Source organism: Cebidichthys violaceus, unplaced genomic scaffold (assembly GCF_023349555.1).
Source record: "Cebidichthys violaceus isolate CVI_PGR_0920_01 unplaced genomic scaffold, fCebVio1.0.p SCAF_25, whole genome shotgun sequence".
In the NCBI taxonomy this organism is placed as follows: domain Eukaryota; kingdom Metazoa; phylum Chordata; class Actinopteri; order Perciformes; family Stichaeidae; genus Cebidichthys; species Cebidichthys violaceus.
The window spans coordinates 2,113,947-2,138,999 of record NW_027176428.1 but is presented as its reverse complement, the minus strand read 5'-3'; the positions used below and the strand labels follow the sequence as shown (position 1 = coordinate 2,138,999).

At 40.2% G+C, this 25,053-nt stretch overlaps 2 protein-coding genes across 2 annotated transcripts; both read left to right on the top strand.

The window, feature by feature from the left end:
• The first annotated feature begins 2,122 nt into the window (after positions 1-2,122).
• On the top strand, positions 2,123-8,784 carry kbtbd8 (kelch repeat and BTB (POZ) domain containing 8). Its single transcript, XM_068720468.1, has 5 exons — positions 2,123-2,138; positions 3,725-3,932; positions 4,136-4,442; positions 4,647-5,466; positions 5,654-8,784. The coding sequence occupies exons 1-5, from the start codon at positions 2,123-2,125 to the stop codon at positions 6,115-6,117; spliced, it is 1,815 nt and encodes a 604-aa protein (XP_068576569.1). The 3' UTR covers positions 6,118-8,784.
• Positions 8,785-9,103: 319 nt separating this feature from the next.
• LOC137879655 (monocarboxylate transporter 2-like) lies at positions 9,104-21,686 on the top strand. Its single transcript, XM_068720550.1, has 5 exons — positions 9,104-9,165; positions 10,024-10,244; positions 14,063-14,206; positions 15,228-16,040; positions 19,841-21,686. The coding sequence occupies exons 2-5, from the start codon at positions 10,028-10,030 to the stop codon at positions 20,035-20,037; spliced, it is 1,371 nt and encodes a 456-aa protein (XP_068576651.1). The 5' UTR covers positions 9,104-9,165; positions 10,024-10,027; the 3' UTR covers positions 20,038-21,686.
• Positions 21,687-25,053: the final 3,367 nt, after the last annotated feature.

Sequence of the window (25,053 nt, the reverse complement as noted above, 5' to 3'; positions counted from 1 at the left end):
GCCAATCGAGTCAAACTCATGACTCGACTTTATTGGAGAGCTCTAAATGCAATGAATTATCAACTGCCATCGCCATAAAGGGCATTGCCTCATTGCTGTTGACAATTTGGGCGAATAGCCTGAAATATGCAATCAACATAATAATAGAGAATTCAAATGACAACTGGTAATATTTAAATCTTAAATCTTACATTTTCCTTTTGAATAGAGAGATTTAATAATACTTGCGTATTTGTTTCTGATCAAACTAAATCATCTTAAGTGAGTGCCATGAAATTGACTTACATTTTTATTAAATGTTGGCCTAAAACGTACTTCTTCTCTGGATATGTCATTAGCATACCGAGCAGTATGAGCCACTGTCACTAACATGCTGGTCTTAGCGTTATTTGTGTGGGTTAAATATTTGTCTTCCACCATTAATCCTCGTTTATTTAATAAAAAATAAACAAACAAATAAATACTATAGAAGAACATATGACAGGGTTATAGAATTCTACAAGATAAACAGTAATCCTAAATGTTAAGTTGGCGAAACATTGAAATCATCTTCACACCATGTTCACAATCATTTTGTTAAATAAGCCTATATATGAATGAAACCTGTGACACATGTGTAACAGTCAATTCTGGCAAAGACCACCAAATGGATGAAAAATAAATAATTAAGAAAAAGTCAGTGTATGCTGGGCTGATTAAACTCACCACCATTTATTCAACTTTAAAATAGGAAATACGATATTGTTAACTGAGCCTTTGAAGCAAACCCTGTGTGTCAAGAGTTCATAGCCTGCAAATATGATAAGCAAGAAGTGTAACAGGTTATGTTTTATAAATTGAACTAAATTCTGAAAACATACTGGGGATACAATATAAAGTTTGTCAAAATTAAAATTTAATTTTAATTACCTAGGAGGTCTGCAATGAAAAGCTGTAAAATCAGAAATGTATCACTTGCATATTGATTTATAAAATGAAGTCAAGTAAACGTAAAAACAAGGCTAAACTAAAAACTCTTTTTAAATTTGTCCTTGGAACACATTGATGGGACAAATTAAATGTATTGACATTTAGTAGATACTGAACTCTGAATCATAGTAGTGACATGTGAATGCTTTTGCCAACTGTGCTACACAAACACACTATGCTAACATAGAGTTGGCAGTACAGCCACAAAGCAGTACAGCCAAAAAAGAGAGTAAATTAACTAATTTACAGGAGAAAGAAAATATATCGTAGGTGTGATTCTGGTTTCACATGCCAGCACACCGCTACCATGAGCAAAATAACATAAGATGGTGAGATAACTGTAATTCAATTTATTTATACAGCATCAAATCATAACAGACATTAGAGACACTTTTCAAACAAAGCAGGTCTATAATTTAGAGAGAGCTAACATGAGCAAGCACTGGGGCTTGCTAAGAATAGAATTTGAAAAATCTTCTGATCTGAAACTTTTCTATTATAGGGTATTGAGTCCTCTATGTACTTTCTATTTTTAATGCGCTGCCACAAGAAACTGATGTTTTACGCTAGACTTTGCTTTTCATACAAAGTGGAAATGGCTTATTTTAATCCCAAATACCAACTGAGACTAGACTTTACTCTATACAAAAGAAACTATTCATTTTTCGATATAGTTGAAAAATGTTGTTTGATTTTATTTAGTTGCTAACTTTATAGTTTCAACTCATACTCGCTATTGTTTTTACCAATTGATTTACCTTCTTGTCTATATGACAAAGCATTTAGGAACTCATGGAGTAGGAGAATATCGACTACCCTTTGTGCTCCAACATGATAGTTATATCAGCTCACGGCACTGCTTCTCTCGGAGTGCTTCCTCTCCGCTTTGGACTACTCTGTATCCACCTGTTTAGATTGGCTGCTTTTTTTTTGGTTGATTAACGTTACATCGAGTGCAACTCTTGCTATTCCTTTACAGTGAATCATTTGCCCATACACGACTATCAACTTTTTTTCTCCCCCATTTCAGCTGAAAGGAACGTGATTGGTTGAGAGATCCGGGCACCTCTTGTGATTGGTTGATCCTTGTTTCCGGGGCCCCGTTGTGCCCTCTCTGACGTTTCTCGGTCTGCCCCGAGATAGACTGGAGAGAATGGCTGCCAGTGGAGGTTCGCAAAAAAAATCTTCATTGTTTTGTGTAGTAATCAGACTGAAATAACGCCTTCTAAAGTTAAAATGTGTATGTTTATATGTTCGTGGAGTGTAGTGTGATAGACTGATAGAAAGAGTCGTGACATGTTGCATTGTCGTTAAAAGAGGTCAGGCTCTAAACGACTCCTCAAAAAGTGTTGGTTATCGTTAGCCTCGCTATGCGGCTAATGTTAGCTGTCTGGCTAACTTTCGGCCGGTTAGCTTGCTACCCACAGCTGATTGTGTAAACACTTGTTTATGACAAGAGACAAAGGTTAGACAAGTGTGGTTATAGTTACCGTTTTCAGTAGTAACGCTCTAGACATTGTGCTAAATAATGTTATGTTTCTCTAAGGTTGAAACGTTAGGACTGAAAGCGTTTGAGTTATTAATCGCCCTTTAAATCTCGCAATGTTGTGTCAAAGAAAGCTTTGCTAATGTTAGCTTGGTGCCTAGCTGTCTGCTAAAAGTTACGCTTGCTTGTCAACTAGCTAACGTTATGGTACGTATTGCTAGTTTTTGTGATAATAAGGCATTCCGACGAACCGTTATAAACTGTTAAATAGTTGTATTCCTCCAGTTGCCTTTCAGTCCAGTTAGCCACACACTCTCACACACACACACACACACACACACACACACACGGTAACGTTACTGCAGTCACCGGTCAATGTGAGACGTTAGCAAGCTAGCTACCACCTGGTGAGACAGTAGTTTGCTATACACTCATCGCGAGCCTTTGTCCTGTCAATGAGTTAGCGTCGCACAACACGAGGTATTTGTTGGAAAAAGTTTTTTTGTTCCTTAGCAGCTGAGAATATAAGACTATATGGTGACACGTTACAGAAGGCATGACGTTTGGCTAGCTACTTGTATATAACTTGCCACAACACGCGTGACAAGGAACATGTTTACGTTGCAGACACTACTATAGGGGGACTGAATCCACGAGTTTATAGGCCCACATGTTATCCGTGTGATCAGTCGGTCAGTGAGAACTTTGACCCAAATTAAGGGACATTCAGATGTAGAACAAACGAGTAAATGGGATGAGATGTTTTTTTTTACTTGTCAGTCATTTATATATCTGGACCAAATATACTCTTGGCTCATATACACTGTAAATACCTAGATGAGCATTGATTTTGTGATCTATTTTGAGATGTTCTGCTGTTCCTTTCTCAGTTAAAACACACACTCGGTAACCTTTGCATTTAGTTTTTCTTTTAGCATGTTTTAGAATTAGAATCCACATCGTCAGTGTTTTAAACACCTGCGTCATCTCAAACTCATCTTGTGTTCTGTTAAAATGTATGACACAGTACAGGTGTCAACAACAATCTATGTTTCTGTTTTGCCTAGACTGCTCGACTATATACAAGTGATTGAATGAAGGGTCTCAAAATGCTTACATGAATGACTGTTTACCAGATAAGAGCCTGTATCAAATCACTTTTTTTTGTTACAGGAGTCCAGTCAAGTCTTTCAGTATTTTGTGTGGTTTCCACACAGTTTCTACAGGTGTTGTGTTGATGTTTTTCTCTCCCTTTGTTGTGTTGTTCAGAGGTAGGGAAGCTGTTACAAGTACAAAATGGGACACCGCCAAGCACCAACTACAACGGGGTAGATGCTGTTCATGCCTGTAACATCCTTCAGCAGCTCAAAGCCTTGTACGATGAAGCACAGCTCACAGACATTGTCGTAGAAGTGGACCATGGCATGACGTTCTCGTGTCACCGAAATGTCCTCGCAGCAATCAGCCCGTATTTTAGGTGAGAAACGTCGGAAGTTTACAAATGTTTGTATTTTCACAATTTAGTGGCTGATAAGTCATTTCTTGATAAGTGATGTGAAAAATGATGTAATATTAAGATCAAACGTCCTCGTCGAGTTTTAGCGCATTTGAATGATAATGTAGTTGTGAGAACTGATTCATGTAGTTATAGCATTTGTGTTTCTCCACCATCACCACCAGGTCCATGTTCACCAGTGGCCTTACAGAGAGCAGCCAGCGTGAGGTCAGAATCGTTGGCGTGGAATCTGAATCCATGAACCTCGTCCTAGACTATGCCTACACATCCAGGGTCATGCTCTCTGAGTCCAATGTCCAGGCCCTGTTCACTGCAGCCAGCATTTTCCAGATTCCTGCCTTGCAGGATCAGTGTGCCCAGTTCATGATCAGCAGACTTGACCCCCAGAACTGTATTGGGGTCTACATGTTTGCTGATGCCTATGAACACCAGGAGCTGAGGGAACGCTCACAGGACTACATCCGCAAGAAGGTCAGTTAAACATTAGCACAGGATTGGTTTCTTAACAGTAATTTGCATTGTGATGTCATGATTATATCCGCTGCTACCATATTACCATATTTTCAAACATTTTTTTTCAAAGACATTCTGTTATTTTGTTTGTGTAACAGTGCTGTCTCTGTGACTCGTGTGTTTGGTTGCTAATAATTTAAACATTTTATGTTTTTGTGGTAGTTCTTGTGTGTGTCATGGGAGCAAGAGTTCCTCCAGATGACCAAGGTGCAGTTGGTCAGCATTTTGAACAATGATGACCTCAACGTGGAGAAAGAAGAGCATGTCTATGAGAGCATTGTCCGCTGGCTGGAGCATGATCTGTCTGGCCGTGAGACCCACCTCGCGGAGGTTTTCTCCCAATGCATCCGTCTGCCCTTGCTGGATGAGGCCTTCCTCAGTCGGATACCCGCCCCCTTCGCTTGTGCCCTTTCCCTGTCTAAGGACCCTGCTGAGGCCAAAGCCCGCCTCACTGGCACCAATGGTTGCCCCCAGCGCCTGGGTATGACCGCATCTGAGATGGTCATCTGCTTCGACGCCGCTCACAAACACTCAGGGAAGAAGCAGACGGTGCCTTGCCTGGACACGGCCACAGGAAGGGTGTTCAAGCTCTGCAAACCACCCAATGATCTCCGGGAGGTCGGTATCCTGGTGTCCTCAGAGAACGACATCTTCATCGCTGGAGGTTACAGACCGAGCAACAGCGAAGTGTCCATAGATCATCGGGCGGAGAGCGACTTCTGGCAGTACGAACACGCGGGCAATCGATGGCTTCCACGGGCACCTCTGCTGAGAGCACGGATCGGCTGCAGGCTTGTGCACTGCTGCGGGAAGCTTTATGCACTGGGAGGCCGAGTATATGAAGGCGATGGGCGAAATGCGTTGAAGTCGGTAGAGTGCTATGACGCCAGAGACAACTGTTGGACAGCAGTCAGTGCTATGCCAGCGGCCATGGAGTTTCACAGTGCTGTGGAGTACAGGGACCGCATCTACGTCCTCCAAGGTCAGTTAATGCTGCTGATGTGAAACTATGTGTTCTCTACAGTGGACTGAGGATTTAGTGATAATGTCTTATTTCTCATTCATTCAAAATATTCGGAAAATGCGTACAGTATCTGACATTTATATGACAAAGTATGTTAAAGCAGTTGACCACAGCTCTAAATTTCATTTCTTTTTGTTTCCTGCAGGTGAATATTTCTTCTGCTTCGACCCCCGGAAGGACTATTGGAGTCATCTCGCCCCGATGAGTGTCCCTCGTAGTCAGGGTCTGGCTGCCTTGCATAAGAACTGCATCTACTACATTGCCGGCATCTGCAGGAACCACCAGCGCACCTTCACTCTGGAGGTTTATGACATTGAGAAGAACACATGGAGCCGCAAGAGGGATCTGCCCTTTGACCAGGCCACAAGCCCGTATATAAAGGCCATGTTGCTGCAAGGCAAGCTACACCTGTTCGTACGAGCCACACAGGTTATGGTGGAGGAACACGTGTTTCGCACCAGCCGCAAGAACTCCCTTTACCAGTACGATGACGAGGCCGACGTGTGGACCAAAGTCTATGAGACACCTGACCGCCTCTGGGATCTGGGTCGCCATTTTGAATGCGTGGTGGCCAAACTTTACCCACAGTGTCTACAGAAAGTGCTTTGAGGAAGCCGGATTTGTGAACCTAACCTATGAGGCAGAGGGGAGTTGTGTGGTCCTGCCTGCCTTGTGCCTGGTGTTACCTCGGGTTTGCACCACAAGGACCATTTTTTTTGGTTAAGTCTTAAGTCATTCAAACTTTGGTTTAACATGATCAAAATGGGGTGCTTTTAAAGATTGCAGTATTTTTCTTTCTTCTCCCAGACAGCACCAACTACCCACACTGATGCTTGTTTAACAAAACCGTACAATGAATCATAAGTGCAATTATCCTATTTTTTTTTTGCTTGTTGTTGAGCCATGTTGTTCCATTCTTTGTTTTAGATACATATAGGTAAGGGTTTTTACAAATGATAAGCATGCAAAATGGGGGTATTGGCTAGATACAATTGCCCTCTGGAGATAGATGCTAGGTGTCAGCATAAAGTGAAAATCTATATAAATATAAATATATATATATAAATAACTATATAAACTATATATTCATACGGGTAAGGTGAGTACCATAGCTCATTAGTTGGTTGCTGGCTCTGAGGTTTGTGTGTTTGTGTTTCTTTTTCCCTATTCTGTTCTCAAGTCTCTTCAGCTTCTTTTATAGACCAGTTTTATTTTGAAGTGTGCTTGTGATTTACATTATTTTAGTGTTTTTGACATTTTTTTTTTACGGCTCCCTCTTCCTCCACATGCGTCAGTGTGTCAAACAATACACTATGTGTGGCTTCCGAGCTATTTTTAAGTTTTGTTTGAGATTCCAGTTGCATGGGAGCTCACACCTCCCACTCTTTGAGTTGGCATCCATTTTGTGTCACGTGCGAAAGACAACTTAAGTGAAACGTAAGATTACTCACTCTCCACATTGGAGAAATACGGACGGAGTCAAATTTGTGGCAACACTAAGTGGACAGTTCAGACCGACTAACAGGCTTACCTCAGAAACTTCGAATATGTTCGATTAGGAGACAAAGGGACATTTCCGGCCGTCGTGTTGATGAAGCAACTGCGTGAAAAGCTCCGTTCAGCGTTGAGCTGTGTTGAGGTTGTTTTTGACATCAGATTATAATCATTTGAAAAATGTTGAAAGAGCCTTCCTCTTAAATGCCAAAAAAAAAAGAAGCATTTGAGGTCTTGTTGTTGAGCTGAACATTGAAAAGATTTTTTTTGTAGTAGCAATAAGTCATGGAACTGTGATCAGGCTATATTTCGTTATATTACCTTTTAGTAAAAGTGCATTAATTGTTTTCCGTGTGCTCGTCTCGCTGGTGAAAGTCACGATAGTTCCAATGATTGTGTGGCTGCTGCATGGGCGCAGGCTGGCAGTGATGCGTAAAGTTAGTGCAGATCATTTGGAATGCCGATGTGCCTGTGGCTCGAAAAAAAAAAAAGGAGGCGACAGATCCAAGAACTGCTCCTCCTGGAAGAATATCTGAAAGGTCTTACTCAGCGTTGCGCTGAATCACTCTCCACTTCAGCTGTCCTTCACTGCAAACGTCACGAAGCGCCCTCCTGGACACGCAGACTATATGAACACGTGAGGGTGGCTCCGGGGGTTTTGTGCTAAGTCATCGAACAGCCGTCTATACACGCCATCACGCAGAGGGCACAAATTGTTGGTGCTGCTTTTTTTTTTTTTTTTTTTTTTGGACAATCTTGTATAGAAGAATTAATACCACCACTGAGTGGCGTTCCCTGTGAAAGTGTGACATTTTCAGTGCCGTCAATTTCCTCATCCAGGTTCCTGTGTCATCTTTGCACTACAACTTTCTCTTGTATTTTATTTTAAGGAGTACTCAAAAGGTTTTTAGTAACCGCATAGCAATCATCTTATCGAGATTTACATGGAAATGAATACCGGAAGAGTCGCATCCAGTGAGGACTTGAGGATACGATGTAACTTCTCCAAGAGAAGAGCCACTGTTGACTGACTTGGAGCTCATGTTTTCTTGGCCCCCCTGGCTTTGAACAATTGCCCTCAAAACTGCCTTTCATCGAGCGTGAGAGAGAAGGTCTGAGCTACATCCACGTGTCTACAAAACGGCCATTTGAGAACCAGGAACGGAGAACTCTCAGGATTTCTACTGATACACAGTACTGTATTTAAATGTTTTTGTTATGTGTAATATACTGTACTATAGGTTTGCTGTACTTGCACAGTTTTTTTTTAAACTTCTCTTCAGTTTCTTTTATAACTTGAAAAAAAATAGATGTGATTTTCTTTTTTGTTGTCTCCAGTGGCTGTTTTTTTTCTTTTTCTTTTATGTAATTGCCTATTTAGTTATGATAGAGTAATCCTGATTTGTTGAGAAAAAAAAAAGATTACCCCCTCCCCCCCCCCCCCCCCCTCAGTAGTACAGTAGTATTTCTTTGTAACATGTCACCACAAATAAGCATTACAGATCAAGTAACTGAATAGTTGCTTCACGTTTCATACACCAGTCATGTAATACAACAAGCTACAAACTGCTTTCTATGTTCAGGAGTCGGAGGCCTTGGGCTGCAGTACACAGCTCACTCTGGTCATTTACAGGTGTCACTCTTGGGTGCTATTCCATCATCGTGTTCATGCTTTGCTTTTGCTGGTTCGTCTGTTTTTGGGTTTCGGGTTATAGTGGTGGTTGAGCTTAACTGTGAAATTCACATTGCACATAATTTGAAAATAAAACTATTAAAAGTGAATATTCTTGTTTTCTTTTTACAAGTATGCTATTATTTATGTCACATTATAAGGGTAGACATGTAATTGTGTGAAAACACTGTGAACTGACTTACAGTTATGGAGGATGTGGTAACCGTGTCAGCTCGTGACCTTTAGGTTAGGTTGACCGACATGAAGAGGAGGCGAAATTGCTGTACTAATGAGACTGAAACCAGTCAAACTACGAGAAAACCCCCTCGCGCGTGTGTGTGTGTGTGTGTGTGTGTGTGTGTGTGTGTGTGTGTGTGTGTGTGTGAGAGACACGTGAGACACGTGACCATACGTCAAATAAAGCAGTGGGCTGAAACTTTGTTCACCAGCTGTTGAGAGGGTAACGTGCTGCGAAGGCGCTCAAGTGAAAGGTAAAGTGTACTCAAAACTTCGTACAATACACTTATGAGCTCATCTGTCTTTAACGCGAACGGAAGTTAGCGGTTTAACGTAGCAGCGACGTTTTATGACTGATTTCGGCAATTGTCCATGTGTGAAGTGTCTCCTCCCGTCCGACTCCTAATGGAGGAGTAAAGATAACCACGAGCCTTTTCTTTCATTGAGGACGTTTGTTTTCTAGTTTGACGTGAACCACGTGTAGTGCACGCGCGGTAGACGAGTTTGTATGAAAAGCTAGGTGGACTCAGTCACTAAAGTGTTGACGTTAAGCGTTTCCTGCTAGGAGTTCTTTGTTGTGGTTTTTTTCTGTGAATAGACCGGGTTTACTACTAACTGCAATCGTAAGACACGTTACACTTTTCTCAACTTTCTGAGCTCAATTATTTAGGCTTACTGTCACGTGTTTGATCCGTTTTCGCCGTTGGAAGCTCAACTTGTGTTTGTTAACAGTGAGTTATTCATGATCCTATGAATTACAGCTTTATTCACTCTCAGCATTTCTCATCTAATCATTATGAACATATTGCTAGATCAGTTATAACCTTGTGTTTACAAACAGAACGTATGTAAACAAGTCTTTCACAGCATCACTTTGATTTACTTTTCTTATATTAGTCCATGTGTTAGATTACGTGAAGTTATATATTCAGGCTTTTATTTTGAAATTTGGCGATTTGTTTGCTGACAGGTTCACAGACGGAACATTTAAAACGGCAATCTACATAATAAAAAAAGGCTTAAAAAATGACCCACTAAGTCTTCTAATTTTCAACACATGTTTTGTTGTTTTCATAACACGATGCCACGTATGTTTCCCTCTGTTTGAACAGGAACATGTCCCCTGCTCTAGCAAATGATTTGGGCTACAAACCTCTGGATGGTGGTTGGGGCTGGATGGTGGTGGTTGGGGCCCACATATCTATTGGATTTGCGTACTCCACACCCAAAGTCCTCTCCATTTTCTTCAAAGAGATCCAAGAACATTTTGGAGCCAGCTACAGTGAAATTGTGTGGATCTCCTCTATCATGCTAGCTGTTATGTATGCAGGCGGTGAGTTGATTCAGTCTGTATCTGTTACATTGGTCTGCCCAAATGGAAAAATAATCACTATTATCAGTAGCATTCCCTGTGGCCAAATATACAACAAATAGTTCACACATCAGTTTCTTTATACTATTAACTCCATGTGGTGGTAATATGACGCGATATTCAGCAATGTGCCAGCAAAGTCAGTGAAGAAGAAGACTGTGGTGAAAGAGGGCCTGATCTCATTTTCTGATTTTGGGCTTCTTCTTCGAATTCTCTAAAAACTAAGCAAAGGTGCTTCAATGCTTCTTTTCCTCTCTCCTTTACCAAAGGATGAGATGATGCTTTCCAACAATTTCTTACAGCACCAACATTTAAAGCAACACACCACTCATCTGTTGATGAAAATAAATGATAATGCTATCTTGCATTGATTTTAAAATTATTTCCATACAGACATATACTAATTGGGATTCATGTTGATGAATATGAGTGGACAGTGGCAAACATTTCCTTTCAATTTTATCTTATTTATCAATAAACTTATCAATTGGCATCATGGCCTAAATTAGACAAGTAAATTCCAGTTGTATTGCAAATGGAAAAAACCCCTGAAAATATGATGTCTGTCTTCTGTACTAAGAAAACAACTATATATTTATTTTGAGAACATATATATATATATATATATATATATATATATATATATATATATATATATATATATATATATATATATATATATATATATATATATATATAAAATTGATAAATTGACTTCATGTGAGTTACTTCACCCACTGAAATAGTGTTAGGCTGCCTAACAAGAGGCATGATGTTAGCGTGTGTTGCTCACCTGATTTAAATCTAACTGTCCACACTGACACCGTCAGTGACGCTGAAAGTCAGTCAGAGTTGAGGTTGTCTGAAAGTCAGTCAGTCTATAATGAAGTCAGACTAAATGTTGCATGACATTCATGTTCTTGCTTTAATTTGAATGGCCCGGATCATTTTTATTTAATAGTTATTAACAACATTTCACACACATTTTCAGGTCTTTGACTTAAAACTATGCAATTCTACATCATTTTGTACCATTATTACTATAGATGACACCCACAAAGCTCAAAGACAAAACTTGTTATAGTTGAATAATAATTTAATTGTTTACACATATCTCAGGCTTTATCTGAAGATATCATTCTTATGGCAATACATGGCCTGTATAATCCTATCCTGTGACTCAGAAGAGCAGCTTTAGAAAGCTGAACATTGTTCTCTCAGTGTGCAACATGTGACTAGATCCATCTTGTGACACCGAACGTCTGTGTCTAGACAGACAACTAAATGCAGCCTCCTTATCCATTTGAATGGGATTCATTTGTTGCAGATGCCAGTACAGACGGCTTATTCAGCAAAAAAAATTGCACCTGGCTCAACCTTTGCTGTTCGATGCAATGAGTTGTGGCAAGGTGCTGTGCTGGCCAGTCAAATACCTGCAAACACACATTCCTGGTAGATTGCTCTGTAATGGGATTGGCATGTTTTTTTGTTTTTTTTTGTCTACCTCACATATTTTATAGTTGGCACTACACAACCTCAGCACAGTCCACAGTACATCTTGCCTGTCATGGTTCTGGTCTAAACCCATTTCTTGGTTTCGACCACAAAGCAGCAATGGTAGTCAGTAGACTTTTTACGTCTTTTATCTACCAAAATAAAGTGCAAAGTACTACTGGTGGAGGCACATCACTGCTTCCACAACAGGCAAAACAAATTGCAAATTTCAACAAATTGAAATATATTTTTCCACAGTAGATTTGAGAACTTTGGAAAACGTATTCGACGACACAAAACATGACAAAATAAAAGTCTTATGGAGGCTTTACTTGAATGTATCAGTAGTTGCTTTTCAAGGTTACGGGACAACAGGGTGTGTGACTCACCTGCACTCGACTCCGAGAGGCCAAACTGGTGAAATATTCCCCTCCACTGTGGCTCAGGCACAGGGCTTCATCATATTGTCCTTGGCAAGGCTTCAGCAATGTCACCCAGTGGAGGAGAGAGACAGGGGGAATATATCAGAGGAAGGTTCAGCACACTTGGGTCCGACACCAGTTCCCCACGGGGGAGACAGGACAGCCTTTTTCAGAGAACCTCTGACTTAAAGAGCCCGAATGATAAAGTTCTAATGGAAGTAGAAATGGTGGTAGTGCGGGAGATGCCCTATTGAGACACGGCTACAGTGAGAGAAAGGGATGATCTATCTTTGACCTCACAGGCACCTGGTTAGCTATGTAAACAGCGGGATGGATATTTTTATTTCATGTAGTTAAAGTGGTACAGCAGGCACAGTCGTTGAGGACAGTTCTTAACAGCTCAGCTTGAAGCGAGAAAGATAATAAATGACAGAAAACTTTTGACTCAGGTGTGAGTTAATGATAAGCACACAAAGGCATTTTTAAAGGGTAATTTAAGAGATGTCCCAGCTCAGCTTGTCAGACAAAAGTAAACGGCTGGAAAAATGTAGGTGCCTCTTTATCCTCCTCTCAGTCCTCTCTGTACTGTAAAGCTGAAACGTTTAGTCCATTAAGTGATGAATCCGCTAATTTATTAATACATTTTTCAGGCAAAAGTGCCAAACATATTCTGGTTCTGGTTTTTCTTTCATCTTTGTTGTCGTAAACTAAATAAATATCTTTGGGTTTTGGACTGTTGGTAAAACAAAACAGGAAACTGTGACTGTTAACATTCTTTTTTTTTTTTTTTTTTTTTTTTTTCATTGTATAGACGATTTATTGAGAATATAATGAGCAGATTAATTGATAGTGAAAATAATCCTTATATGCAGCCCTGTGTCCTGGTAGTGTATTTGTTTGTGGAATAACACTGGTTGATGACACCAGTGTATAGTAATGTACTGCAGTAGCTTCAAGATACAGGGAATTGCATTGAAGATGTTCTGTTGATGGTCAACGCTGTTTAATGTGGTCTTACATGTTGTTAGCTTGGCCCATGTGCTGCTGCTGTTTGACAAACTGCTGCCTGCTGGCTTTGAGCCTCTTTTAAAGTGCATGCATTGATTGATATCAGTGTGGAAGCTTGGATATTGTTCTTTTGAAATGAACATACTTTTGTTCATACAGATTCAGTTTAAGACAAAATACTTTCCCTCCTTGTATGAATCTGTTTTCTCATGCACTGAGAAATTAATCATCCGCCGTGGTAAACATGCTCTTGAAGTCAGTGGGTGTTTGCCAAACATGTAATCCTCTTACGACTCACTGGGCTGTTTTGCAAATATCATCATCCACACAGAAGCACTTCTCAACACTCCCCTGAAAAGCGGCTGCATGTAAAGAATTCAATAATCATGGCAGCATATTAGTTTGATTGATGCTCTCCCAATTTTTCTATACGAATCGAGTAAAATAAATATATATTGAAGCGATTGGTCTTTTATAGCAAGGAGAGAAAAGAAGGTTGTCATTATGATTTGCTGCAGAAGGAATGGTGGTGCAATGTCACTCTTTCAGGCAAGGTTATGAATGAAGGGAAGAGTGACAGCATATAAAAGGCTGTTTAATTGCTGATTGATCATGGAGTGTGGCATTTTACATTATATGGGGAGAGTATAATGAGTCCCCAAGTTGCGTCGCAGCGGATGCAAAAGTTTTTGGAGGTGTTCCATCATCCGTTGTGATATCCTTTTGTCCTTGGTTTAGCACTAGAGGGAGGACTGGTGATGCTTTGTATACCCTTCATCACCAGCAGTAGGCAAGTGTATGTTAACATAATACTTCTCTCTGTCTATCTCTTTCTGTTCCTTCTCCTCTTTACAGGACCAGTGAGCAGCGTGTTGGTCAATCGCTTTGGAAGCCGGCCAATAGTCATACTGGGTGGACTGCTGTGTGGAGTCTCTATGGTCACCGCTTCTTTTGGGAACTCCATCGTTTACCTCTACCTTTGCATTGGCGTCATAGGAGGTACAGTACTAGGATTTTGTATTGTTTATCTAGTGACACTGCTTCCTGAAACGTTTTATTGCCAGGTTGATAGATTTTTACTACTGACATACTGGCCTTCATAGATAGTGAATTGATTACAGCCCAAAGTAAGACAAGGTACCCAATGTGTTTGCAATCAAGTGAATAAAGCCAACTAATTCCGTGATGGGGATCGTAGGCGTATTTACCTCTTTCCTTAGCATTTCCATCAGCCCTGGTTAAGACCTTCTGGGGAAGGGAAAGTTTGCAACGTTTCATATCCTTTCAGAATCTCTGGGTTCCCTTGACTGAGCTGCCGTGCTGATAGTCGGGGGGGCCCAGGGCATCTGCTTCAGCTCCTGGGGTGCAGTTAGAGCACCAAGGGGACCAAAGACCAGGACGGTAATCAAGACAGACCCTGTCCCCGATCCCAGAGAGAATGGTCGTCCGTGGCCCTCTGTGCCCTCCCGTAGGCTCCGATCACGGTCGTCACATTGGGGCTCCCTGCCACCCTGTGAGGCTCATTACCCTGCCAAGGACTGTTGTGAAGGATTAATAGGCCCAGCAAGCGGCTGGGTCGTGTGCGTTGCCCGGGGGCCATGTGTGTGCCCTGCTCCGCTCCCCTGTGCTCTGGCGCACCTAGCATACCTAGCAGACATATGCTAACACACATGCATATACATATAGGCAAAATTATGAAGAACATCCTAGGCTCAGTGAGTAGCTTTTGGTAAATACTTATCCTTGTATATACAAAAGGTAAGCGTGTAAATGCAATACTCAGGCTTTCTAATTTACTTCTATTTAAATGAAGAAATAATTTGATCATTCTGTAATGAGATTTTAGCCATTATAAGTGAAATGAGATGGAACCTTAATGAGCACCAAGCTGAATCATTCTTGGATTTAATTTCGCGAGCAGCCTTTGGAGTTTAGGTTCAGGAACGTTTCCTCACTGACAAGGTACCCAATGCTTTTTGAAATGTGACTGTTTTGCTTTTTGTAATCTGTCTACTTACAGGCTGTGGACTCTCCTTAAACCTCAATGCATCTCTCACCATCATCAGCAAGTATTTCCTGAATAAGCGTCCTTTAGCTAACGGACTAGCCATGGCTGGGAGTCCAGTGTTTCTGTGCATCCTGGCCCCTGTCAACCAATATCTACTGCAGAAGTTTGGCTGGAGAGGAAGTCTCCTTATCCTCGGGGGTCTGATGCTCAACTGTTGTGTCGCCGGGGCCTTGATGAGGCCCGTCGTTCCGCCTCGTAAGTCGTCCACTTGCGCAGCGCAGAAAAACGTGGAGGAAGAGCCAAATGAGTGCAACACTAAGCAAAGAAGCTGTAAGAACAACGCTAAGACGTTCTTGGATTTTACCGTCTTCAATGATAGAGGCTTCATCATCTACCTCATTGGGAACATTATGTTCATCTTCGGTGCATATGCGCCCATTGTGTTCCTCTCAACCTATGCTATTAGCCAAGGCGTAGAGGAGTACTCCGCAGCCTATCTGCTCTCTATTATGGGCTTTGTCGACATGTTTGTTCGGCCTTGCACTGGCCTGATAGCCAGCAGCAAGTGGATCCGGCCCAGAATCCAGTACTTCTTTGGCTTTGCCATGGTTTTCAACGGCACATGCCACTTACTGTGCCCACTGATCAAGAGCTATGCCCTCCTGGTGACGTATGCTGTGTTTTTTGGCGTGGGCTTCGGCATGGTTTTCGCCCTGATATTCGAATGTCTGATGGACCTGATGGGAAATCAACGCTTCCCCAGTGCTGTTGGACTGGTCACCATCATCGACTGCTTCCCCATGCTACTGGGACCACCTGCTGCAGGTAACTGCGCACACCGACCATAAACGGTCCCATTTACAGATTTGACAGAATCTTTATAACAGGACCTCTCAGAAAAACTCTTCTCCATGTTTGTCTGGATTGTTGAACCTGAGAAGCCAGTCACAGACACAAGTATTTACTTTTAGCTCACTTTAGAATGCCTTCTGGTGATCCTTCACACTGAAGGGCCAAGATGAACACACATATACAAACACACACTTCGAAAAACAAAACATTTTTAAAAACATGGCACAAAAACAGCATTTTTACAGTAGAAATAAATAGCCACTTTGGTGCACGCTCCTTTGTAAATAGTGCAGCACTGACTTACAGCAAAGCTACATTCTTCCTTTCTCTCTTTGTGTGTTTTTCTCTGTTTTAGTCACAGGATGTGTTTTCTGCTAGGTTGTCATGACTGTAAGACAGAGTAAGTGTATCACTGGTGAGTAAGGCTGTTATGGGGTGCACAAAAAAAAAAAGTAATCATAAATAACCATGATTGGTCAGGCTTGTATAAAGTCGACTATAGGATTTGGCCTCCATACAAATTATGAATCATAACTCAAAGCTAAGAAACTCAGGTTTTCTGCACCCTTTACTGTTTTAATATTGAATATGGGATATTGAAAACAACAAACGCTCCCTGTGTGTCCTGTGCTGTCATTGAATCTAATGAATGAAGCTGTGTTCTGGCTGCATGACCCAAACGTGATTCCAGTCTGAGCCAAACTATTTTTGAAGGACAGACTAAGAGGCAGAACTGTAGACCTGTGCTTGTTTTTTTTAGTTTTTAAAAACCTCTGAGAATATTAGACGTTTTTGACCGTGAACCATAGATGAGAAAAGGTGAATGCACCAGAGGGCCAGGGTTTGGGTGTCTGGTTCAATCTTTTGTCTTCAGTTGATCATATGAATCATTAACACAATATTAATTCATTCCCTTTAATACATGTTGTCATGGAATTATATAATGGGTTACACTTTCTTTAACTTATTTGTGTTGCTCAGCATCAACTTACAAGCTGCTTAACTCATTTGTTCACCAGCCAATCAAACACAAGAAAAAGCCCTTCTTCTGTCCGATCACTTACCGTATGTCTCCAGCATTCTTCTGTCTCTGAAAGGGCTTTAGATTGAAGTGTTGGGCAGCTACCTTCATGGTCTAAATAACCGTGTCATCCGGAAGATATTGTTTACCCTCTCTGCTTCCCTGCCATTTTCGAGATTAGTGCACTTTTGAAAACTCCCACTATGAAACGCTCTTCTCTTGAGTCAGTAAAAGCAGACGCATGGTATCCATCGACGGTAACTGCCTCTGAAAAAGAAGAGAATTGTTTTTAGTGACAAATTGTCATCAACAGAACAAAAGTACTTTTAAATTGAGGTATTACTTTTGTCAGAGTGTGTTTTCTGCTGAGGTAGCTACTTATTTGTGAAATAATCTCAAAGAAAAAGTTTCACTATGCTGGACGCGTGTAACAAACTGCACAAAAAGCAGAAGTACCACACCCAAAATGTGTGCTAAAAGTCAAATGAGCCAGCTGAGTATTGCTTTGCAGTGATTGCTCTACAGACAAAATAATTGTTCATATGCCAAACTTGTATGTAGTCATAGAGCAATGGCACTTGGATTGTATGTGTTGCAAAATAAGTTGTTTACGTGTCAATCAAGACGATGAGGTGATTAGTCGATCAACGGAAAAATAAGCAGCTTACACTTTTCAGAATTCCAAATTATAATCTATAATGAAAATAGTTGTTAGTTGCTGCCCATTAGTCCCAGAGGGCTTCTGTACAACATACCGTTAAACACCCTCTGTCTTTAACGAGGCAAAAGTTAATTGAGGTTGATTTGGCCTCAAGATGGTCGATGTCATCATTGGAAAGAATAAGCTAGATAACATACGCCATGCAAGTTTTAGCTCATTTTGTTAGCCATCACATTAACCGCATGTATGTATGTGGAAAGAGTGTTTTTTTTGAAATGGCACAGAGAGTACCTTTCTCCGCCTTAGTGCTCGTACTAAGTATTAAGTAAATGATGTACTTAAATAACTGTCAGGCACAGAATAAACAAGTTTTCAAAATGTCAAAAGTTGTTATTTGGTATTCAGCTTGTGCACCAATCGATATATCAACATTCAAGAGATGTCTGTTTAGTGTCCTAGATAAACGCACTGAGGACGTGCAGTACTGTTGCTGCATGACTTTAGATATCGGCCCACTGACAAACTTTTCCTTTTGCCTCCAACCTGAGTTCTAATGAGGTTAAAATGAATAGCCACCCCCCCGTTAGTCTGGTCCCTGTTCTGAGGCGCTCATTAAATGGGGTAAATAAGTGCCTTTCCTGCACGTCTAACATTCTCCTCCAGAGGGCACAATCGGTATGTCTCCCCCAACAAGTCCGCTTGTTACTGCACCCCCAAACCTCCAGGTCAATCCAATTAGGAGAAAGCGAGGTAAGTGGGTGTAATTAGCCTTTTGCTTTGGGTGTTTAATGACGCTCAATTGAAACTCTCATTGAAGTCCTGTACCTGGGCCATAATTAAGCTGTGAATACATTAAAAAAGAAAGAGGTAACCATGCCAGATGGATTTAATTACCACTCAGCCAATCAAGGGCTGACTTAATGAGGGTGATGGTCATTGTCGTACACGCAGCAGATGAGGGCTATCAATCAGATGATACAGACTGCATTGAGATCCAAATACAAAATGACCCCTCCTAGTATAGTACAGGACTGTACACACACACACACACACACACACACACACACACACACACACACACACACACACACACACACACACACGCACTATCATTGTTTGTCATAAAGATGGCAAAAGGCCTACTTAAGGAAGACCTACCGAGGAAAATGTACCCTTTAATTTAATGAGTTCTGATAAAATACTGTAACTTGCTATGCAATAAAGGTGCCTTCTACACTGTTAAAAACACTCCCTCCTGAGTTTGGTAAAAGTAATAAACAAATGGTTAAATCATTTTTACAGGTGTAGTACATATTCTTTAATATGGGATGATACTGGTGTGTGAGTGTGTGTGTGTCTTCCCTTTACTAAATATAATGAAAGTTTGTTTTATAATTTTTACCAACGTTACACAATAGAACATATTCCTTCTTAAAATAATTCCTATATTAAATTACTTTTATTGCTTCAATAAGGCTCTGAAACGGTATAAAGGAGGGTTTGTAATATAGTGAGATGGACAGACAGACGGGCCGTCATACATGCTGAGACAGAGAGATTCTCCACGCCTGGAGGAGGAGGAGGAGGAGGAGGAGGGGGGGGTTGGGTTGGGTTGGGTTGGGTATCCCGTTAAGACCCGGAAAACCTGGAGGCTTAAATCTGATCTAAACTACATTTGTCACTTTTCTGCAGACTTTGGCTCGATATTTATGGCTCTGAGAATGGGCCTCTCTTCTGATTCGTTTTGGTAGCAGCCGTCCAAATTGCCTTCCCAGAGATGCAGGCAGAGCCAGGAAGGGTGTAATGGCCCTCTGTCATTTCCGACATGGCTCTTCTCAAATTGGCCCCTGCTCACTCTCAATCCCTCGAACACACAGAAGCCAAGAGTTTGGTCTTGCTCTTCACCTTCAAACTTGTAAAGTGGTCGAATAAAGATACTATTCAGTGACATATTGTGTTGCGCTTGTCATGGTGTACAACAGTTCCGTGTGTGTTTTTGTTTCGACATAGTGTGGCATAAAATGGGTACAACTGACACTCTCTTGGTTTGAAATATAACTTCATTGCAGCCTTCTGCCCTTCTCCACACAGGGTTACTGGTGGAGTTCTTTGATGACTACAAGTACCTTTTCTTCATGTGTGGCTCAGTGATCGTGGCCGGCGGGGTCTTTATCTTCGTCATGAACATCTACAACTACCACATGCTGGAGAAGGAGAAGCCAGCAAAGGTCAGAGAGCAGAACCAAATGACCATAGAGAACCAGGACCAGGTGAGCGCCTCAGCCTAAAGAGAATAACGGAGCCCAGAGAGATCCGTGGCCGGAGAGAGCAAAAAAACACCAAATTAAATGGGAATTAATTTAACTCGCAAGTCAGGAGGTGCTATTTAATTACTGCAGGAGAAGAGGGGCCAACAAGATGACACGATTAAAAGAGCGCCAGTCAAAGCTAAAACGGTGGAGAACGTAGAAAATACGATGGAAATGTGGCATTTGTGTTTGTTTCATGTATTAATTTGAGGAACGTTCTTCATGTTTTCGCCACTATTTTTAGTATCTTCACTGGAAGTTTGAGTAACTAGTCACATGCTTGTTTGTACACAATTCTCAAGTCACAAGGAATGCGTCAATGCACACAGCCTCAATGTCTGAGAGTGAACGCTCGCAGTTACTGTTAACTTCTTCCTCTCACATGATCATGAACACTTTATGTTTTGAAATTCCTAGCTGTTCATTGCACAGTAATCGGCTCTGCCTCATTATAATTGTTATTGTGGTAATGTCCATAACCTCAGGAGACTGTCATGAGACATTTTTCACTTGCAGTGTTTACATCATAAAACTGGCAATTTGTTTTGCACATAAAATACTGTAGCTGCCAGCAAAGACATGGAAGTATTTAAAGTGGAACTATATGCTTTACTTACTACTACAACTACACAACCTGCAACAAAGCCGTAGGTGTGGCGTACCATAAAACCTCAATTAAAAGCCCCTTTTACTCGCCGGATGTGGCTACAGGTTCTGACGAATAAACGCGGGTCTCAATTATACTCCGGGTGACTTATTTCAATATGGACATGCTTCACATTGTTAGATTGGTTCGATTTTCCATAATTAAGTCGTTCCATTGATTTTACAGAAACCATGAGCATCAAAGTATTATTCATTCAGATTTACCGGCATGGTAAATAGGGCTATACCCAATGTCGTTTCTTTTTTACATTCAAAGCTTCTATTGAGGTTTTTGAACGAAGCTTTGAATGACTGCCATCATATTTTATGGTCACCCTAAAAATGGGGAAGAAATGATTTTGTGTCATTGGGATTATATAAATGTAATTTTATAGTGCTGTTAGATTGCTACTAGACCGCCCTTCCGCTTCATTTTTATACAAGTAATATTCGAAATGGTTCAAATAAACAATTTGATAGTGTTTCCCATCTTAGCTCAACAAAAGTTTTGTGCGAAAGCAATCAAAGGCCTGTCGGTTGGGTTAATAAAAGCTTGGGCTATTAATTGCAGTTTTACGGTAATAGTCTTTGAAATTGTTGTCAGTCTTTATTTAATTTGAACATTTATGCTTAAACACATTATAAAATATGTGTGTTCCACAATGCTGTAATTTTGTCTTGACATTTAGCCCTGACATTTGTTATTTGGACGAGAATGGATTTGCATACTTTGTTAACGTGTGTATTTGTGCATATTAGTGAATGTGTTTGTTGGAGTGGGTGACAAAGAGAGAATCTGGATTAAAAATAATCCTAAATCAAGATATTATAGGTTTTATATTCCAAGGTGTTGGCAGCTTTTTGGATCCTGTTTACCAGAGAATTTAACCATTAGTTTGTTTGATTAACAGCTGCATTTCATGTACCACTGAAACGATGGATAACACTGTATTGTTAACCTTAATAAATTGCCGTTGTATTTCTTATTGTGTTTTATTTATATATATTCTTAAAAGTAAAGTCAGACATATTTGTTTTGTGGGTGGTGATTTTGTTCTCGAGGAGGAATAGTCTCGTTTCCTTCATCGCTTATTGTAAAGTGTTTGCATTCCACATCCACGCAGCGAGGTAAATGACACACGGACACGAGAGAAATGCCGTCAAATCGAGATCTACCACGTAGCGTCCCAATGTTTGTGGCTGTGTCCAATTTTTCACGACAATTAGAAGACTGGGGAACAAGTTTAGAAATGTCAGCAGCTTAAGGGCGTGAGCACCTAATGAAGCAAGGCCCGGATGTTCCAGGCTAGTGCTCTGAGCTGCATGCAGCTCCACACACATCAGCAAATCAGTGGGCCAATAAATTACAAATGCAGGCGCAAACACGCATACACACACATTGGTGCTATCTCCCGTCCCTTCGCTGAGTATTAGGCAAGGTCTTTGGACATGACAAGGTGGAAAGGTACCCCAGAGGCGAGGCAATGGGCGCTGTGACCGGGAATCTGTTCATCATTATTATAGTTCCTCTCACCTCCTGTTCCCCTCTCGCCTGCTGACCCTCCTCTACATCCCACCCCCCCTACAATGTGTGTTCTCTCTGAACTTCATGACAGTTGTCCTCCATGATCAATTGTTAAATAAAAAATAAAAAAAAGACTTAGAAGGTACAACAATTATGAATAACATGCTTTTAGGCAGTTTGACATTCTGGTTTATTTTGTAGTAATTTTATAGTATAATATAAAAATAGATGCAATGTTGTGTTTATTGACAACATAAGCACGTAAGTCACATGTTCCCTGAGATTAACATGAGGCTCCTCTGTAGAAATAGCCTCCTTCCCTTTGAAGTGCAGAGCCCTTGCATATTGGGGTTTTAGTGTCTAGCTGAAGACACCTGAGCAGGATGCTATACATTTATAGCAATTTGGACACGTGACATGTTCAATGTAAATAAACTGAATAAACAAGCGGAGAGCGCACTGTGCAGCAGCAGGGGCGGAGCTTCAGGGCTCTACAGGCCGCTGCTCATTGACTGCTGTTCACTTTTGCTGCTGGATGCTGGATATTACTTAGGTTACGACCAAACTCTCCTTCCACTTCCCTGCAGCACGTCTGGGACCGGGAGCTAAGCAATCAGCTCCGAATGCTCACGTGCAATGAACGGCCACGCCCCACAACGACGCAGTAAGCTGAAATACTGGGAGCCAAGCGATAGGGTTGTTTCGAATGGGTATGCGTTCATACTAACGTTACAAACAAACCTGTCTTCAAATCTCTTCAGCACTTCCATGACCAGGAAGTGCTGGTCATGGAAGTGCTGTGTGTTAACTGTCAGCTCTTGTTTACCGAGTAGCCAACTTTGGAGAGTGTGATTATAATTGGGTATCCCTTTTCCTAAACACATACCTTCTTTGAAAAAAAACAAGAAGTGTTTGCTGCAAACATTTTGTGTTCATCAGCAACTACTGAAGCTACATAAATGGAGCGTGTGCTGATAACTGATCTCCCTTGTTTACAATAGGGGGTCAACCTGATGAATCTTGAGTGGTCTCACAAGCGATGAGTCAGAGACAAGTGGGAAGGAAAGAATGTGCTCCCAGAGGGCTCAAAGAGCACAGGCATCTATCAACAGAAGAAATTGAATTGGATATTTCAGAGCAGTAGAGATTAGATAGGCACAGGGTGTCGAGCAAGCACAGGCTATCCCTCGAGTGAGATCAAACTTATAGAACACAGTGAAGCAAGGACAAGTGTGCACACACACACACACACACACACACACACACACACTGAGCATAGTGGCCTTTAGGTTTGAAGTACAGATATGAGGCTTTATTTGCTGAGGGAATACACTGAGGGATAATGCTAGATAGCACTAGAGATAAGCAATTTCCACATTTGCCACGTCTTCATTAGAACATGTATAGGTCCGGTATCATATGATCCCCATTGGAGTGCTATTATTAACATCTGAGCAAAAGTTCATCAAAAAGGTCTTACGTAGTAGTTTTCATCGAGCGACATCTAAAAAGTCACAATATGCTCCTATGCAGAACGTGATAATTGTTTTACACAAATAATATGTTTACAAATAAAAAGTCATAGTAAAGCATGTTGAAAAAAGTCATAAAAAAGTTATAGTATAGCATGACAAAAAGTCATTTTAAAAGTCACAATACACTATGTCCAAAAACATAATAAAGGTCTTAGTAATTATGTTGAAAAAAGTACAAAAAAGTCACAGTATAGCATGTATAAAAGAGTCGAAAAAAGTCATAGTATAGCATGTACATTTTTTTTTTTTAATAGTATAACATGGTGAACAAAGTAATACAAATATAATTGTAAAGCATGTCGAGAAAAAAATAGTATAGCATGTCAGATAAAGTCATGGAATAGCATGTAGGTTAAAGTCATAAAAAGGATTGGTATACCGTAGTACACCTAAAACATTTATAGTATAGCATGTTGAAAAATTCTTAAAAAGATATAGTATAGTGTGTCCAAAAACATCATGGTATAATATTTGGAAAAAAATCATAAAGTATTTTAGAAACAAATCATAGTATAGTACTTTTCAAAAAGTCATAGTATAGTATGACAGAAAATGTAATAAAAAGTCATTGTGTTGTATGTTCTATGTTATAAAAAGTCAATCTAAAACATGTCAAAGGATTCAAAGAATAAAAAATAGAAATACAAAGTCATAGTAGTGTATTTTAAAAAATCCATAAAAAGTAATTATATATAATGTAAAAAAAATCATAGTGGTTGGTGAATAAAGTAATACAAATGTCATAATAAAGCATGTTGAAAAAAAAAAGTTATGAAGTTATGTCAGAAAAAAGTCATTAAAAAAGTCACAGTATAGCATGTTGAAAAAAGTCATGAAAATATTTTAGTATAGCATGTCAAAAAAGTAATAAAAGAGTCATAGTATAGCTTTTCGTAAAAAAAATTACATAAATATGCCATAGTATATATAGTATGCCATAAAAATGTCATAAGACAACGTCATAGAGTATAATTTGTTTGAGGAAAGAATTCATACATTTTTATGACACTATTCTGTTACATTTTTTATGATATTGTTATGACATACTATATTACACTATATATTATACTATATATTCATATTGTATTATATATGTATTGATTGCTATACTGTACTATCATATTTTTATGACATACTATATCATGAATTTTATGGCATTTAAAATTATGGCTTTTTCACATTCTTGACTGATTTTTTTTTAACAAAATTTGAATGGCATACTATACAATGACTTTTTGTGACATACTACATTATGACTATGATTGATTATGTTTATGACTTCATGACATG